Source organism: Perognathus longimembris, chromosome 7, assembly GCF_023159225.1.
Source record: "Perognathus longimembris pacificus isolate PPM17 chromosome 7, ASM2315922v1, whole genome shotgun sequence".
NCBI classification, from domain to species: Eukaryota; Metazoa; Chordata; class Mammalia; order Rodentia; family Heteromyidae; genus Perognathus; species Perognathus longimembris.
Genome location: NC_063167.1, coordinates 38175924 through 38193322, shown reverse-complemented (window position 1 = coordinate 38193322; position 17399 = coordinate 38175924). Strand labels below are relative to the sequence as shown.

Sequence of the window (17399 nt, the reverse complement as noted above, 5' to 3'; positions counted from 1 at the left end):
TGATATCTAAATTGTCTATGAATCTAGTCAATTATAAATTATCATCCAATTTAAATTAGCTTATTTATTTCTCTGAAGATTTAGTCATTTTTTAAAGTTTGTTAACTTATTTTGAAAAAAATGATATGCCTTGGCAAGGCTTTAATTACAGTATGATTTTCATTTCTACAAATAATATTCTGGTGAGTAATCTTTAATAGTAATTTTCTATCTTTGTTTTAAAACTAAATCTCAGGAGGCTGAGAACTTAGGATCAAGGTTCGAAGCCAGCCCAGGCAGGAAAGCCTGAATGAATCTTCTCTCCAATTAATCAACAAAGAGCCAGAAGTGGCACAATGGCACAAGTGGTAGAGTGCTAGCCTAGACCCTGAGTTCAAGCCACAGAATGGCACAAAATAATAATAGTAATGATAATAGTACCCTGGAATAAATTAATGATAACTCACTAGACAAACAAACTATAAAAAGTAACCAATCTAGAAATATCAAATGGCTTGATGACCTTCAGGGTGAACACTGCAGAGTCAACACCCAGAGCTGTATCCACAGCTTGAAAACAGAACTGACAATGAAATAGTGACCTTTCATTTTAAACCAGGAAAATGCAAAGAAGGGTAAGTGGAGGTCAGATGAACTAACATTCTATACATTTTTAAAAAATGTATTTCCATAAGGCTTGCTCAAGATAAATACCGATGTGTGGAATTCTCTTATGGACCACTCTTCTGTGTTGTCAGCTATAAAATACTTACAGTTTGATAATATGGGGATGACGAAAGAGTTTTAAGTTTTGGATTTCTCGCTTTATTTTTCCAACAACATCCAAACTGCGAATCTTCTGTCTATTTAAGATCTTCACTGCAACTTTATGGCCTGTCAACTGATGTTCTCCAACTAAAGGAGGGAAGGAAAAAAACAATGCTGTCATATCAACACAAGTATTTCTTCATGCATCCCTTCCATCATGCCCTGGATTGTTCTATTTATATAAACCACTGGCATGTTGATACACAGGGTTGAAGGTCTCTCCTACTTCTCTCAAATGGTTGAGCACTAGCCTTGAGGGAAACAAAAGAGTTCAGGGACAGTGCCCAGGTGCTGAGTTCAAGCCCTAGGGTCATCACACACACACATACACACACACACACACCACCACCACCACCACCACCACCACCACCAACAACAACAACAAAAGGCACACAAAAGCAAAAGAACTCATCCAAGGTCGTGCTTAGGTGGTTTTGTAGTGGTAGCACTGAATGTGACAGAACCACAAGCCTGGCTTGTAAACCTACATGTTTAACCACCCAATGATCCAGTCAGAGCAATCCCAATGTGAAATGGATGACTGTCGAGAACTGAGTTTGCTGCAGACGGAGATTAGGTTTATCTTAATTATTTTCTCAGGCACTGAACTATTTCAAATGCTTTAATGAAGCTTGAAAAGTGTTTTCCCAACATATAAAAGCAACTGTGAGAAATCAAATTAAATCAACACCAGTTCGCCAACATTCTAAAATGATTCCCAGGCCTCCAGAAAACAAAACAACAACAAAAATAACAAAAAACCCACTGATTTCAGGAACATGATAGGCATTGAAAATAATCCAAATGGCTTCTTGATACCTGGCTGGTCTGCTACTCACCTTAGGAATTCAATAATACCCAAACCCTTTCCTGGACAGTCTAACAAGTATTCTTTTCTTGTTAAACCCCACAAGCTTCAAGGAAAACACTGTGATTTCATCTCAATACAATAATGAAGAATTTAATTACCCCTCCACCCCCGCAGATAATGAAAATTACAGTCTTCAGAGACTACCAGCATTCTTCCCAAATCAAAAATTAAGACAAAGGGACTCTGGCAATTAGTCTTGATGTGTCAACCTCATTGCATTAAGAAAGCCCTATGAGATTAGTAAAGACCCCTTTGGGTATGTCTATAATGTGTTTCCAGAGACAATTAGATCCAGAGAGCTCTGTTCTATCAATGGATTATCCCCTTGATGGATTTATGTCAATGTCCGTAGGAGGTGGGGCATTGGAGGAAGTGGATTACTGTGAGTTTCCATATGTCTTGCCCTAGCAACTTGCTCCCATTCCTTTTTCCTTACTGACATGCATGTGAACTGCCCTGTGCCACCTGCCATGACGGACCAACCGGTTTGAAATCATGAGCCAAAATAAATCATTCCTCCCTCCATGCTATTCCAGTCATTTTGGTAACAGTGAAGTAAAAGTAACTAATATAGACTCCCATATCCAAGCAAAGGGATCTCCTATTTTTTAATAACATGTAATTAATCTGCAAGCAAAAAAGCAGGTAAATTCAGCTTAGATGATAATACAATGATAGTATTTGGTGCAAATTTTCTGCTGGAATAACTTACATATCATCTTCATATGTGAAGAAAATCATCACTGTGAAAGGTGCTTAACAGTATTTCTCCATGGAATCCTGGTAAGTTAATTTGGTAACTGTGGCAAGTCTAAAGAAGTCAAATTCACAGAGAACCATCTCTCTTTTGCCTAATAATGATTTAAGTGAATTTGTATTTAGCTATAATTAATTACAGACAAATAATGCTGTAATCTAAAAGCCAAATTTTTAAATAGCTTAATAAATACAGATTTAAGACTAAAGACGCCTTGTACATGTCACAGACATAAATTTTCTGTTGTGTAGATCCAAATAAATTGAAAGAGAAAGTTCAAAGTTTTAAATCCATTTACTTATTCAATCCAAACCACCTGCTAAGTACCTTAAATATGCAGGGATTTTGTTCATGAGAAACTCATGAAGAGTTTTACTAGGCCTCCAAGTATCAAATGGAGTAAACTGGTGATGTTATTTAATCAGTCTGAAGGCTGTCAGGGATACCTTACTTGTAAAGGGTAGATGAGGAAGAATATTATCAACAGTGAAGATGGGCAACCTTGCCTTAGTTTATCAGGCACACACGTGAATATCCAGATTATGACCTCTTTTGTCAACTATTTAATGACTATCTACTTACAATAAACCTTGTGCTAAGTTTTGTACCTACTTTTACACTAGAGACACACATGGTAATGTTCTGTCCCTCCGTAGCGTCTCTCAATATCTACTATGCTTATTTGTTCCCAGACTTGACCCAAAAGCATAGCTACCCAATGAACAGACTGAAAGCCACATCACTTCTACTTAGATGTGGCTACATGTGCTTTGGCCAATGACATGGAAGAAGAAAAATGCCCCTGGCAGCTTCTTGTCATCCCTTTCTCCATACTAAAACCTGGAACATCAAATCCAGTGTTCTGAACCCTAAGAAGAGTGAAGTCTCTGGGAAGAAAATGATACAGAAGGTCACCAGCATGACCAGCATAGTGTGAACCACCTGCTCAGAAATTTATACCACAGTAAAATACTCCAATTTTATCTAAGCCCTTATTATGAAGGTTTCTGTCATTCATAGTAGAATCTAAATAACACACTATTCAGAATAAAACTCACTTCAAACCCTTAAATTTGCTGAGCAACCACATATAAGTTGATGGAAAGACATGATAATATATAGAATTAAAGAGCTCTACAAAATTATCATCCATTAGAGATCCTCTCCTGGCTTTCCTAAATTCTAGCCTAAATATACAAAATACGGAACTCTGGGGAGGAAAATCCATGCCCACTCAAACTGTGCCTGTTGTTAAGTTTACATTTGATGACATGGAGAGTGGTTACACACAAAGAATGCAACGCTCTTATGTTGTTCTTGGCAAAAGAATTGGGAATAACTGATAGAAATTCTTTCCACTAACAATAGGAAGCTTTTCCTTAACCCCTTATTCCCTGCAATGGCCCATACTGAACTAACCTCTCCTCTCTCTCTCCTCTCTCTCTCCTCTCTCTCTCTCTCTCTCTCTCTCTCTCTCTCTCTCCCTCCTTCCCTCCCTCCCTCCCTCTCATATTCCTTTCTTCCTTCCAACTACTATTCCTGAACACATCTTTTTCACAGAATAGCAATGCTAACATGTACTTGACTAAGTTCATCTCTTGACCTTAGATGAGCATCTTAGGCTAGGTTCCTGTAGCCTTTGTCTAATGTCCGCAACAGAGCTGTCTGCAAAAGTAAACCAAGAAAATGTGGAAGAAAATGGCTCTGAACTTGCTCATGGTCTCTTAGCCCCTAAGCAGAGGACTGAGACATGAGCCTAGGCAGCAGTGAATCTTCAAAATCTGCACTCTGAGCTACATCTGGCCAGTACTCCAATAGGACATCCATCCATTTGTCAGGATTATCCTAAGACAAATCCTTGCACTAAGTAATAGGGTGGACTAGATCAAGCCAAATTCCCCTTCTAACACTATACCTCTCTAATTATGTCCCCAAGGATCACTCCAGGCTCACGGCTATAAATCTCAGCCACTCCCACCTCTAGAATTTAGTTGTAATTTTCTGAATGCTTTCCAGCTTTCACATGTTTTTCACAATGCACAAATTGTAGAATTTTACATAGCTGTATCATGAAGGCATAAACATGTGACTGTTTTCACAAAGACTGTAATTTTTGCTCATGGCTCTCTGCCATGGTACCTGCCTTTCCAATATCATTTTTTATCATATTTCAAATGCCATAGTTCAGTCACTTAGAGCTACAAGGAATTCTCCCCTAAGGATTGTGCTTCCTCTCATTACCAGGGCCCACACATATCTAGTTCTTGATATGCATTTAGTAAGCTTAAATGGGATTTGGTTCCAAAGAACAAATGAACACTGTTAAATACTCAAACCATTCGCAATCCCTATCTCTGATATTTCAACTCACTCAGTCTTCATTTGCCCTTCAAAATGCTATTCAATAACCATTTTCTAGGCAACTACCACCCCTATTCATTCCAATAGCTCAAACATCTCGACAGGATGACCTTTCAATGTACCTTAACATCTAGTATCTAACTTCAAGTGTGTCTTGTCATTATTTCATTGCTGTTGACATCCATTCTTACTCCAGCCAGCTCTCTCAGAGCAGGGGCTGTGTTTCGCTGATCCTGGGTCCACAAGATGGAGCTCAGTGTGTGCAGTGTAACAGATGCTCAGAACCTACTATAAGACACTACTGATAAGATGCAAGGCAACACAAATATCTAGGATGCATAATTTACTAGTATTGCTGATTTAGAATTTGAAAAGATATACAAATTGGATATGGTAATTGCTCTCAGACTGCAGACAGACCCACAACCATCTATCAAGGAGAGACATTATGGATACATTCCAAAATCCCTCAAAAAAAAAACCCAACTCCTAAATATGGGAATGCATTCACAAAACAAGTATGGCCATCATAATCAGGGCTACAATAAAACTGCAGTCTTTATGAAAGAAACTACATGACTCACAGGAAAAGAAAGTTAGAGAAGATGAGATGGGCATGCTAGAGAAACATGTGGAAAGGTCTGTCATGGAAGTGATATGAACTGATACCAATGTAACACAACACTGTAACATACCCACCAGAACAGCTGGAATTAAAGAAAAATGAAGGCAACATTAAAATACTTGTCAGAATACAGGGATATGGGGGCTTTTGAATGCTGTCACTGGGGATGGAAGCTGGTACAATGGCAAATGGATGCAATGTTCACAGTAACTACTGAAAATAAACGTGTGTACATTCTACAAATCAGTGACTCTAATTGTAAATAGATAACCAACAGAAAAGCATAACAAAGTTCTCAGATCTTTGTAAGGAATTACCAATGCTGTTGGTCCAAGGGCTCAAACTTTAGGCAGCAAAGATGTTTAAAAAAATAAAATAAAAAATGTGTTGTAAAAGAACCAGCCCAAGGGTTGGGCACTGGTGGCTCATGCCTGTAATCCTAGCTACTCAGGAGGCAGAGATCTGAGGATCTGGGTTCACAGCCAGCCCAGGCAGGGAAGTCCATGAGACTCTTATCTCTAACCACCAGAAAAGTGGAAGTGGCACTGTGGCTAAAGCGGTAGAGTGTTAGCCTTGAGCTGAAGAGCTCAGGGACAGCATCCAGGTCCAGCGTTCAAGCACCACAACCCACAGAAAGAAAAAAAAAAAAGAACCAGCCCTAGGGGGCGGAGGGGATCCCAAAAGCAGCCAATTCTCAGGCCTCAAGGAAAAGCAGGTAAAATAACAACAGGACACTTGGGAAGGGCAAACACCAGTGAGTACCTACCACATACCAAGCACTTAGTGGGTGTGTTCATACACATACCACTATGTACACATAACACATGATGTATAAACACATGATGTGTCTGTGTATAAGCTTATTAAACACTTTACACTTCTTATTTAACTCTTCCTTATAGGAGAGAAACCTGAGGCTCACAGAATTCAAGCAAGCTACTCAAAAGGCATACAGGAAATTAACACTGGAACTGAAACTCAAAGCTACTTTTTGCTATCTACAAATCAAGTCTCAAGGGAAAAGAGAGATTGCTCTCTTCCTATTTCCTAAGAATCCTGCTACCTCTGGTAAACAGACTGAGAATAATACCTGGACAAAAACACACAAACAAACAAAAAACCAAAGCTGTTTTCTCAAATCTGATGGTTATAAATAAAAGGTATTTCACTAGAGAAAATAGGATTCTTTAGGGTCTAATAAATCTTTTATATTAAAGAAGACACTTTCTATCCAAGTATTTGAAGCTCATGCCTATAATCTTAGGCACCTAAGAGGCTAACATCTTAGGATTGTGGTTCAAAGCCAGCCTAGTCTAGAAAATATAAGGCATTCTTATGTCTCAGAATATCTGAGATATTCAATTAACCAGCAAAAAGTTGGAAGTGGAGCGATAGCTCAGTTTTGAACCCTACCTTTCACTAGGTACAAAAACAAACAAAAAAACGCAACCTAGAATGGATCAAAGATCTAACTAAGACCTGAGACCACAATAAAACATACACCTCAAGACAATGGTACATATATGTAGTCAATGATTTGAGAGTTTTATCCCCAAAAGTATAAGAAAAAAAGAAAAAGGAAAAACTGAATCATCTGACTAAAAAGCTTCTACACAGCAAACATAACAATCAGGAAAACAAACACCCTACAGAATCAGAGAAAATACTTGACAGACAAAGGGTTAATATTCAGAAAATATAAGGAACTAAAACTAACTTAATAAAAAAGACAATTTTAAAAATGAGTGTATCATTTGAATAAACATTTCTCAAGAAGAAATACAAGTAGACAACAAACATGTAAGATCATCTCAATCACCAGATAATATGGTCTATAACAATGTTATAAACGGTAGATGAATTCAGGGTAACTCCTTAAAGAGCAACATGAAATAGTAGTATGTGGATACTCATTATGTATTTAGTATACAGATACTTACTACAGTCTATATTATATAGCTAAGATAGGATTATATAGAGGATATCTATATACACACACACACAAACATGTGTACATACACATGGAAGTTTTTATAAATGATATTAATGTGCACTCAGATCTAATAATCACAGTAAGAGTTGCTGTTTGTGTTGGCATGAAGTAGGTGAAATCATAGCCAAATCACAAATCAGAACTTGTGACTATATTGTCTGCTTGGGTTATAAGTGAAAATTAGGAACATGAAATTCAATAGAGATAAGTTCACTCTAACGCTTAGCTTAAAGACAAACCACAAACACAAGTGAAGGAAAGAGTGGAACCTTTGATAGCACTAAGATGAGTTTAGATGACCACAGGGATAGAAATTATGTAATACCAGTGCTTAAAAGTACAAGTAGTAGTCAGCCTAGCAAGCCCCAGGCCTTGAGATCAAAACCTGGTACAAGCAATAAAAAAAATTGTTTCTGTGTGGGAAACATGTATATAGAATGTATTACCCGATGGTTGTAGAAGTAGTGCACCTCTGCTATAGTTGGTTTAAGCCAGATTTTGAACATTGGGTTCAGTTCTTGGTACCACAACTGGGGGACTGGGGGGAGGGGGAATGTAGCTACTTTTATTTCATTCAGAGAAAACCTTTATAGTAAGAAGGGCCCTGGAAATATGATATGTGAAGGATAGTTGATATATTTTCCACAGGAGGATAAAACATTAAGTCTGAGACTTGCCCAGGAGTGTGCATGGACTGAGGTTTACTTCTTTTAGGCTTCCTGACATAGCTGAGATGACAAGTGTGCTCTGTCAGGCTTAGCTGCTTCCACTGAGTCTCATGAACTTTTCTGCCCAGGACTTGTCCTAGAACTAGTATCCTCCGATCTCAGCCTCCCACAACACGACGCTGACATGCACACCACTGGGCCCAGATTTGGGCTGAGAAAGAGTCTCCCAAAATTTTCTACCTAGGGCTAGCTTTGAACCATGATCCTGATCCTCTTGTTCTCAGACTTTTAAGTAGTGAGGATCAGAGGCATGATCCATTGGCCCCTGACCAAGCAACCTGAATAACTAGTGTGTCTGATCCCCAGAAAAGGTCACAGCTCCAACCCAGCCTTGCTCTATAACTGAACACAGCAGCTTTCCCTACTTGGTAATTTCCATTCAATGCCCATCCCTCTCTTGACTTGTCACTCACTGCTTGACTCCATTGCTTCACTGTGGCCTCATTTCTCATACCAAGCATAAGAGGGAAAGAATGCAAGCGAACAGTGATGCTGCGTTAAATCAAGAGAGGCTGGTGACTGAGAGGTAAAGGAGTGTTCACTCTGGGCTAAGACACAGAGGCCAATTTACCATCATGTCCTTTGCAGTTGTTCTAATTCTCAGTATCCTCAGCTGTAAACTGGGTGTAATGATATTTACCTCATTGACTTCTGGGAATTAAATAAGATACATTTCTAAGCATGTAATACAGCACTTCCTTAATCATGATCAAAAGGAAAAATAAAAGTTTTTTGCTTCCTCATTAGGACTACCTTTCAGAGAACTGTAAAGGACTTTAAGAGAAAGGAGATTTGGAAAAAAGCAAGAAAGCTGTGTTTTGTTTGATAATGGGCAAAAAAAATAAAGGAGCTTTGTTTTGGCAGAAGTCTGGGGATGGCAGGAATTAGAACATAAGTGCATCAGATCATTCCTTAGTCCTAGAATTAATGCTCTTAATACAGATGAGTGTAAGCCAAAAGACTGGGCCATCTTCCAGACTCAGCTTGTTGGCATGTACAGTAGTCCTTGGCTTGTCATAGCTAGGTATTGTTGATTTTTAATCAAAAGCTTTTTTTTTTTTTTTGCCAGTCCTGGGGCTTGAACTCAGGGCCTGAGCACTGTCTCTGAGCTTCTTTTGCTCAAGGCTAGCACTCTGCCACTTGAGCCACAGCGCCATTTCTGGCTTTTTCTATATATGTGGTGCTGAGGAATCGAACCCAGAGCTTCATGTATACGAGATGAACACTTTACTACTAGGTCATATTCCCAGCCCAAATCAAAATTTTGTTGTTTTTTTTTTTTTTTAAAGTTACATGTATTCTAAGAAATCTTTTTGTGAGTCCTCAGATGGCTTTCAGCATCTATGAATTCAACCAATAAATTCCTTTTTGTGTGTTTCTGCTGGTCATGGGCTTTAACTCTAGGCCTGAGTGCTGCTCCTGAGCTCATTTTGCTCAAGGCTAGCACTGCACCACTTGAGTCACAGCTCCACATCTGGCTTTTTCTGTAATTAGTTGGAAATAGAGTCTCATGGACTTTCCTGCCCAGGCTGGCTTTGAACTGTGATCCTCAGATCCCAGTCTCCTTAGTAACTAAGATTACAGGCCTGAGCCACTGGCAACAGAGCACCCTATAATATTTTATCCATTCCTCAGTTGTCAGACATCTTAGCTGAGTCCACAGTTTGGTTATAATGAACAGAAATCTAATAGGCAAATCTGACTGCCTTATAGCTAATATATATAGAAATTCAGGGGTATTGAATGAGAATATATTGCCAACATATTTTTAAAAGTACATAAAATGTATTAAGACTCGATAAAATAATTTCATAAACTAGTACATTAGTTAATAAGTAATTAACAGGAGATATAGCAAGTTTTGATAAATTCTTTACTCTTATAAAATAATTACTAAAGCTTTTAAAAGGCATCACTAAGAGAAATAAAGTGGAAATTTATCTGAGGCAAGCACGTCAAACACAAGCACCACTTAAGCAAGAATACTGTTCCCTTAAAGGGGTGAAGGATTCTATTATTAGCAGAGATAAAAACTGCCTGAAATTCTTTCCTTAATAACACCATACTAAAAATAAAACAGTTTACCACATTTCAAAATAAACACATAGGGCTGAGGATGTAGCTCAGTGATAGGACACTTGCCTGACATGCACAAGACCCAGGGTTCAATCCCCAGAACTAAAGAAATTAAAAAAAAAACCCACATTGTTTTGCACATATATTTCAGTGGCTTAAATAATAGATAAAAACATAATGTATATAAAAATAAGACATATTTGCATTTAAATGGACTAGATAAATTTGCTCTCATCTTGATCACATTCAGCATCATGAGGTACTTACTGATTATCTCTTATAGGACTTGAGAATAGATCTCTCTCCTAAATCAAATTATCTGCTTGGCTTTAAAAATTCACTTTCCTGTAAAATATTTTCCCTATCTTCCAGAAAGGTGAAGGTATCTCAGAATAAATGGGGTGGCACTCTCATCGAGAAGCAGTTCCAAGTGCTGTCAGAAGATCTCACATGTGATTCAAGGTAAGCGAACATTTTGGAATGTTTTTACAAAACAAAAAAGAAAGGGACTGAGAATATGGCCAAGTGGTAGAGTCCTTGACTTGTATCCATAAAGCCCTGGGTTCAATTCCTCAGCACCACATATATAGAAAGCACCAAAGTGGCACTATGGCTCAAGTGGTAGAGTGTTAGCCTTGAGCAAAAATGAAGCAAGGGACAGTGCTCAGGCCCTAAGTTCAGGTCCCAGGACTGGCAAAAAAAAAAAAAGAAAAAGAAAAAGGTAATCAAAAAAAGATAAAACAGTGCTTTGTCCTGTGAAAAGAAGAGAAATCCTATCTAAGATATAAATCCAATCTAATCTATCTAATCCATATAATCTATATAATCCAATCTAAGATATAAATACCTTAATACATGAAAAATAGAAATAGACCATAATAGCCTTTCCAATTTACATAGTTCCATTAAGGGAAAGTTTGGTAGAAACATATTTTAGCTCAAAGTGCATTCTCTGCACTTAAAAAATAGCCTTGATTATTTTGGTTTTACTATAAGTAGCTTGGCCTTTAAAATGATCCAGACATACAGAATGCCAACTACTGCTCACACCTCCCCCTTCCAAGCTCCCACCTCCTTCTACCAAGAGCTCCTCTGAGCTCTTCTCTCCCACAGGAGCTATATATTATGTGGACATGTGTTTTCATACTGGCCTTGGGAATGGTGTACAGGAGAGGGTGAAGAGTGAATAGTGAACTTGTAAAATATTTACTTCATTTCTTGAAAGCCAAGTTTGCAGATCCTTCAGGTAACACCATTCTGAAAGAAAGAAAGGAGGGGGGGAAGGAAGGAGGGAGGGAGGGAGGGAGGGGGGGGAAATCCAACCTCCTAGGTAGGATTATTGCATGGCAGCTCTTCCTATAAAACTGTAAGTAATGAAGGAACAAGACTTCACCAACCACACCTATCAGTCTTCACCTTGAAAATGCAAACCTCTTTTGAAATTAACTAACATTATATCGGAAACAGAATTTTTAGTCACTCTTTATATAACACATAGAACAGATCTATTCCAGAGTCTGTCACCTTTAGACAGATTACGTAAGAACCAATTAAGTCTAGCTATAAGAATTGCAAACACTGCCAGGGGTCACAGGGCTGATGACTATAATTCTAGTGACTCAGGAGGCTGAGATCTGAGGATTGTGATTCAAATCCACCTAAAGAAGACAAACTGGAGAGACTCTTACCTCCAATTAACCACCAAAAAACTGGAAGTGGAGGCATGGCTCAAGTTGTAGAGCTCTAGCTATGAAAATGCAAGCCTAGCAATCTCAAAGCCCTGAGTTCAAGCCCCAGTACTGCCAGAAATAAAAGAAAATTTTAAAATGAATCATCAACTCAAAACAAGAGTTTTAAAAAAGCATGACAACTGCAAGAAGATACTGTAAACTTTGAGAGATACTGTAAGTCTTTGAGACCTTGGGCTAAGCAAGAATTTCTTAAACTATGACAGTAAGCATAGTCCATTAAAAAAAACTGGGGGGCTGGGGATATAGCCTAGCGGCAAGAGCGCTTGCCTCGTATACATGAAGCCCTGGGTTCAATTCCCCAGCACCACATATACAGAAAATGGCCAGAAGTGGCACTGTGACTTAAGTGGCAGAGTGCTAGCCTTGAGCAAAAAGAAGCCAGGGACAGTGCTCAGGCCCTGAGTCCAAGGCCCAGGAATGGCAAAAAAAAAAAAAAAAAAAAAAACTGGATGGTGAAGAATGATGAATGGGGTAATATTGATCAAGATGTATTATAAACTGATTTGTTGGATGGTAACCTCTTTGTACAAATACTTAAAAATAATAAAAACAAAAAACATAATTTAAAAAGAACCTGACAAACGACATCATGCAAAGCCAAAGCTTTCATACTTGAAAAGATACTGGTAAGAAAATGAAAAGATAAAAGACTGGGAGTTTTATTTGTAAAAATCAGCACAATAAAGAACTTCTATCCAGGATCTACCTCCCCCCCCAAAAAAAATTAGAATTCTTTTAACTCAATACACAGTCCATTTTTAATTGCTGTAAGAGAATATTTGAGACCAGGTAGTTTATAAGAGGGAAAAGTTCATTCTGGCTGTTAGTTATGGAGGCAGGAGGTGTAAGGACAAAGTGGCAGCATTTGCTTAGATTCTGGTGAGTATCTCATGCCACTTGAACTCATGGCAGAAAGCAGCACAAGCAAACTACAAAGGGCAGACTTGTTTTTGAGCAAAGCAGCTCACCCCAGGGCATACTAACCCACAATAACTATCCCACTCCCAAGAGAAAAGCCTTATGTTCCCCTTATCTGATCTAATGAATTCACAAAGGTCCCATCTCTCATTGCAGTACCTACCCATGAACCAAATTTCACCATAGCTTAACCCAATCAGAAAATAAGTAAAGAACTCATTTCTCTGTTTCCTCTGCCATAAGGTGAGGTGCTAAACTCTACTATGGGCATCCTACCATGATAGTTCATCTCACCATACCAGGAGCTGAATGATGGTAGATTGAAGTTGTGAGCCAATATAAATCTTTCCACTCGTTCAATTGTTTTCTTGTGCATTTTGCCATGGAGAAAAAAAAAGAACAACGAAGACCTACATAAACCAGCCAGGGTAGTAAGGTTTGCAAAACTCTTCTCTCCAATTAACCACCAAAAAAGCAAGTGGTAGAACCTGAGCCTTGAGCACGAAAGGTTTGGGAACAGAGTCCAGGCCCAGAATTCAAGCCACAGGTAGGTCTGGCACAAACAAAACAACAACAAAACTTAAAGCCGTGGACAAAATGTGGCATGTTTGCACAATGAAATATTATTCAACCAGAAAAAGGAACTAAGTAATGGCATATGGTATGTCAAGCATGAACCTCAAAAACGTTATTGAAGAATCTGGGTATAAGAGACCCCAATTACAGGAGTCAAAAAAGCATATTTATGTATATTAGACAGAGATTACTGATTTCCTAGGATTAATTAAATGGGTAGAAGAGTCATTCTACAACTGATCTGTAATGATTTTTCCAGTATTTGGTAAAGTTGCTTAAAAAAATGTTGAATTGGGGCTGGGGATATGGTCTAGTGGCAAGAGTGCTTGCCTCGGATACATGAGGCCCTGCGATCGGTTCCCCAGCACCACATATACAGAAAATGGCCAGAAGTGGCGCTGTGGCTCAAGTGGCAGAGTGCTAGCCTTGAGCAAGAAGAAGCCAGGGACAGTGCTCAGGCCCTGAGTCCAAGCCCCAGGACTGGCCAAAAAAAAAAAAAAAAAAAGTTGAATTGTACACTTGAAATGACAAATTTTGTGATAGGAAAAATATACCTGGAAAATGAATATGATTTTTGTCTCGCTTGTCCCTAGAAGAATTGAAGAAGTTTAGATTGTAGTAATTTCTATATTATACTCAAAAACACTGTAGTGATTCGAATCTTACATAAGAAGACACAGTATCTCTTTAGAGAAGATTTAACATAGTGTCAGAAAAATTCTAACCAGTAGCTCCCAGAATGAGGTTCTCTAGGGAAACAGTTTCTTATACATCAAAGGTAACCTTCTGTTTGTTTGTATTCCAGGAGCTGGTGCCTGGACAGGCTTGAGAGTACATGGAAAAGAGATTTAAAGTTTTCCTCTGACAATGGGATGATGGGTCCTAGGGGTATTTTATTTTGCATTGAAATTGTAGTAGAAGAATTTAAAAGACAAATACATCTGACCTGGTTTGAAAGGATGTAGAGTTAAAGCCTACAAGCAAAAGTCCTGTTTGCTTGAGTATAATGCCTTCACTATAGTTCTCAGTAACTCTATTAAACCAAATAACATTAGAGGCACTAATCCAATTCCTGAATCTTCCTGGACTCCCTCCCTATACACGTCCTCCTCATGATGTTTATAAGATCTTTTATAAGATCTGTTTATAAGATCTTTCAGAAATAATCCAGACTTCATGGCCTTCATAAGACTCCAAAGAATTTTACAAACTCTGGGACTTTATACAAATACTACAGTCTAGAAGGCCATGTCTAATCACCTTACTGCTGCCAATCTGGCAAAGATTGTTACTCTTTTCTCAATAGCACAAAACATAAATCTCAGACATATATTCTGATTACTCTGTCTTCCCCTACCAGAAAGTAAGCCCCACAAAAGTTCTTGGTTTGTTACTTCCTGAGTCCCCACTGCCTAGAATTGTGCGTAGCATATTGTCAGTAACTTCTGTTCAAACAAATGGTTAGCAGGTAGGAAGAAGGAAGAAACTAAGGCCTGACCCTTGCCACAGGGCAAGTCTCCATATTCCACAGTTGTTACTTGAGGTTAAAATTTGAATTTTACAAGCATAAAATTTCTGGACTGCCTACCCAAGCATTTCTTTAGGGTGGGGGAGTACAAAAAAAAAAAAACCCACTCCAAATCCATGTTCCACTTGTTAAATTTTCAACAAAGTTTTCTTTTGCTTTTTTGGTAAGTTAGCTGTAGTCCTGGAGAGAACAGGTTAATTAAATCTGGCGACTCTTATTAACAAATACAAAAACAAAGAAAAGTTTAATGCTTAACTAGCAAGGAGTACCATATAAAATTTCAAAGGCAGCTTGTTTTCTTGCAGCCAAAAATGGGATCCCATCTCCAGGCAAACAGAGCTCAGCAATGTTATGCCTTAGCAAGCAGTTTTGACTTCACGCCCTAAATCCCAGCACCAAGGGACATTTTTCTATCTATCCCTCACCCAGAAGCCTTCCTTGGACCCTATTTTTGCCCACACATTCATCTACCTACGGGTGGCAATACTCTGCGGCCCAATCCGGCCCCATTCTGGCCTGAAATAACCCAGCAGAACCCACCCCCCCTATCCCTTGGCCCCCAGGGTATCCTCAAAACAGCTCCAGACAAGGGGCCTGAAAGAACCCAGGAATACTCATACCTCAGAGCAAGGCCTGGGTTGGTGGACATCTTAGATTTCATCCTGGACCAACCACTTCTGTGACCTTGGGCGTGTTACTACTTCACCTTTGAAGGGGGATGGGGGGGTCCCTATTCTCTCACCTGCAAGGTGAGAATAAGGTTTTGACTAAGAGCTGCTGTTGGGAATAAATGAGATCCCACGTCACGCTCCCAACAGGGCACTTGGCACAAACCGACACTCATTCATCCACCAGCAGCGTGCACTGTCTCCATCCTGCACCTCAGGCCCCGGCGACCCCCGACCCAGTCCTCGCTTCCTGCTCGATACTGCTGGGGTGTGGAGAAGGGACAGGCGCCGTGCTCTGCACCCCACCCCCCGCAAAGGCACAGATGGGCGCTGCACCTGCACCCCGGGACGGCTGGTGCGCCTCGCCTGGCCCCGCGCCCCTAGCCCCCGCCCCGTGCACCTCGGCCGGCTCCCGGCTCCCGGCTCGCGCGCCCCAGGATCTCTCCACCTGCCGCCCCGCGCGCCCCACGCGCCCACCGAGAGCCCCGCGGCCCGCGCGCACTCAACTCTTCACTTTGCCGAAGGTGCCCACGCCCAGCGTGTCCCCCAGCACGTAGTGCCCGATCTTCACCCGCCCGTCGTGCTTCTGCTTCTCGGCCATCTTCGGCGCGTGCCTCCCCGCTCCGCCACCGGCTCCGCCGCCGTCTACCCACAGTGCAGCGGGCCGGGGTTCGGGCCAGGGGCGCGGGGAGCGGGGCGGAGGACCGGCCGCCACGGGCGGGGCGGGGCGGGAGCGCGGGCGGGGGAGGGTGGTGAGGGAGAGGAGGAGCGGGCACGTAGTCGGAATGGGGGACGCGGGGCGGGGAGCAGGCGGGGAGGGGCTCGGAGGAGTGGGGGGCGGGGCGCAAGGGTAGCCCGGGTGCGGGCGGGGAACACGGGGGTGGGGCAGGGGGATTGCAAGTGGGCTGGGCGGGGCGCGGGGTCTGGGGGCTCCGTGGGGGCCTGTGGCAGCTCCCCGGAGCAGGCCAGGGGCGCCGGCGTGAGCAAGGAGGGGCGGGAAAAACCTGGTGCGCCGGAAAGGGTGGCGCGTGGCAGGTGCAGCGAGGCTGTGCGGGACCCCAGGGTAGCCATGGGCTGCGGCGCTGGTGGAATATGGGGTGAGCCTGGGCAGAGGTGGGAGGAGAATTGGAGATGAATAGGCCAGGCGTGCGCCTAGAGGGAGGTGAAGGCTAAAACGTGGGCCTGCAGCCAGAGCGGGTGGAGGCAGTGGGCAGGGACCTCCCTGGGCAAAGGGCGCTCTCGGGGGAGAGCCCGGCCGGATCCTCGGGTCGCCAGTCACGGCTGAGTGGTCTGTGCTCTCCAGCTCTCCTGCTTACTTTATAACTCTTGGATATTTTGTCCTGTAGATAGAAGAGGTCTCCATTTTATCCAACTGAACAAAGTTACCAATGAATCACAGCCCCACTACCTAAGTGCATTGTACTACATGCTTGTATAAATGTCCAGGAGAGAAACGCTGACAGATTTGCACAGGGGTGGGGAACGTGGAAAATAAATGAGAGGTGAAATGTGCAAATGTGAGTGAAATACATGCGGGACAAAGAAGTGGTGGGGACCAGGGGCAGGGGAAAGGTACAGAGTACAAGGTAATAAAGGCAGAACTAAAAACATGATGTGTGGAATTTAGACGCACAGTGCCCAGGCAAAGTATTAGAAACTGACAAGTAGTCGGTAAGAAAGAAATCCATCCTTGCCTCTCTCCCCTGTAGTGCTTATCTCCTTCTTCCTTTACTGCCTCCC

At 41.2% G+C, this 17399-nt stretch overlaps 1 protein-coding gene across 1 annotated transcript in view; it reads right to left on the bottom strand.

Moving 5' to 3' along the window:
- The window catches only part of Prkaa2 (protein kinase AMP-activated catalytic subunit alpha 2), a 40188-nt gene extending 23809 nt beyond the window's left edge, over positions 1–16379 (bottom strand). The window contains exons 1-2 of the mRNA XM_048351411.1: positions 16167–16379; positions 753–894 (exon numbers count right to left, since the gene is read on the bottom strand). Coding sequence (XP_048207368.1) covers positions 753–894; positions 16167–16260 — 236 coding nt within the window. The 5' untranslated portion in view covers positions 16261–16379. The remainder of the gene's footprint in view (positions 1–752; positions 895–16166) is intronic.
- Positions 16380–17399: the final 1020 nt, after the last annotated feature.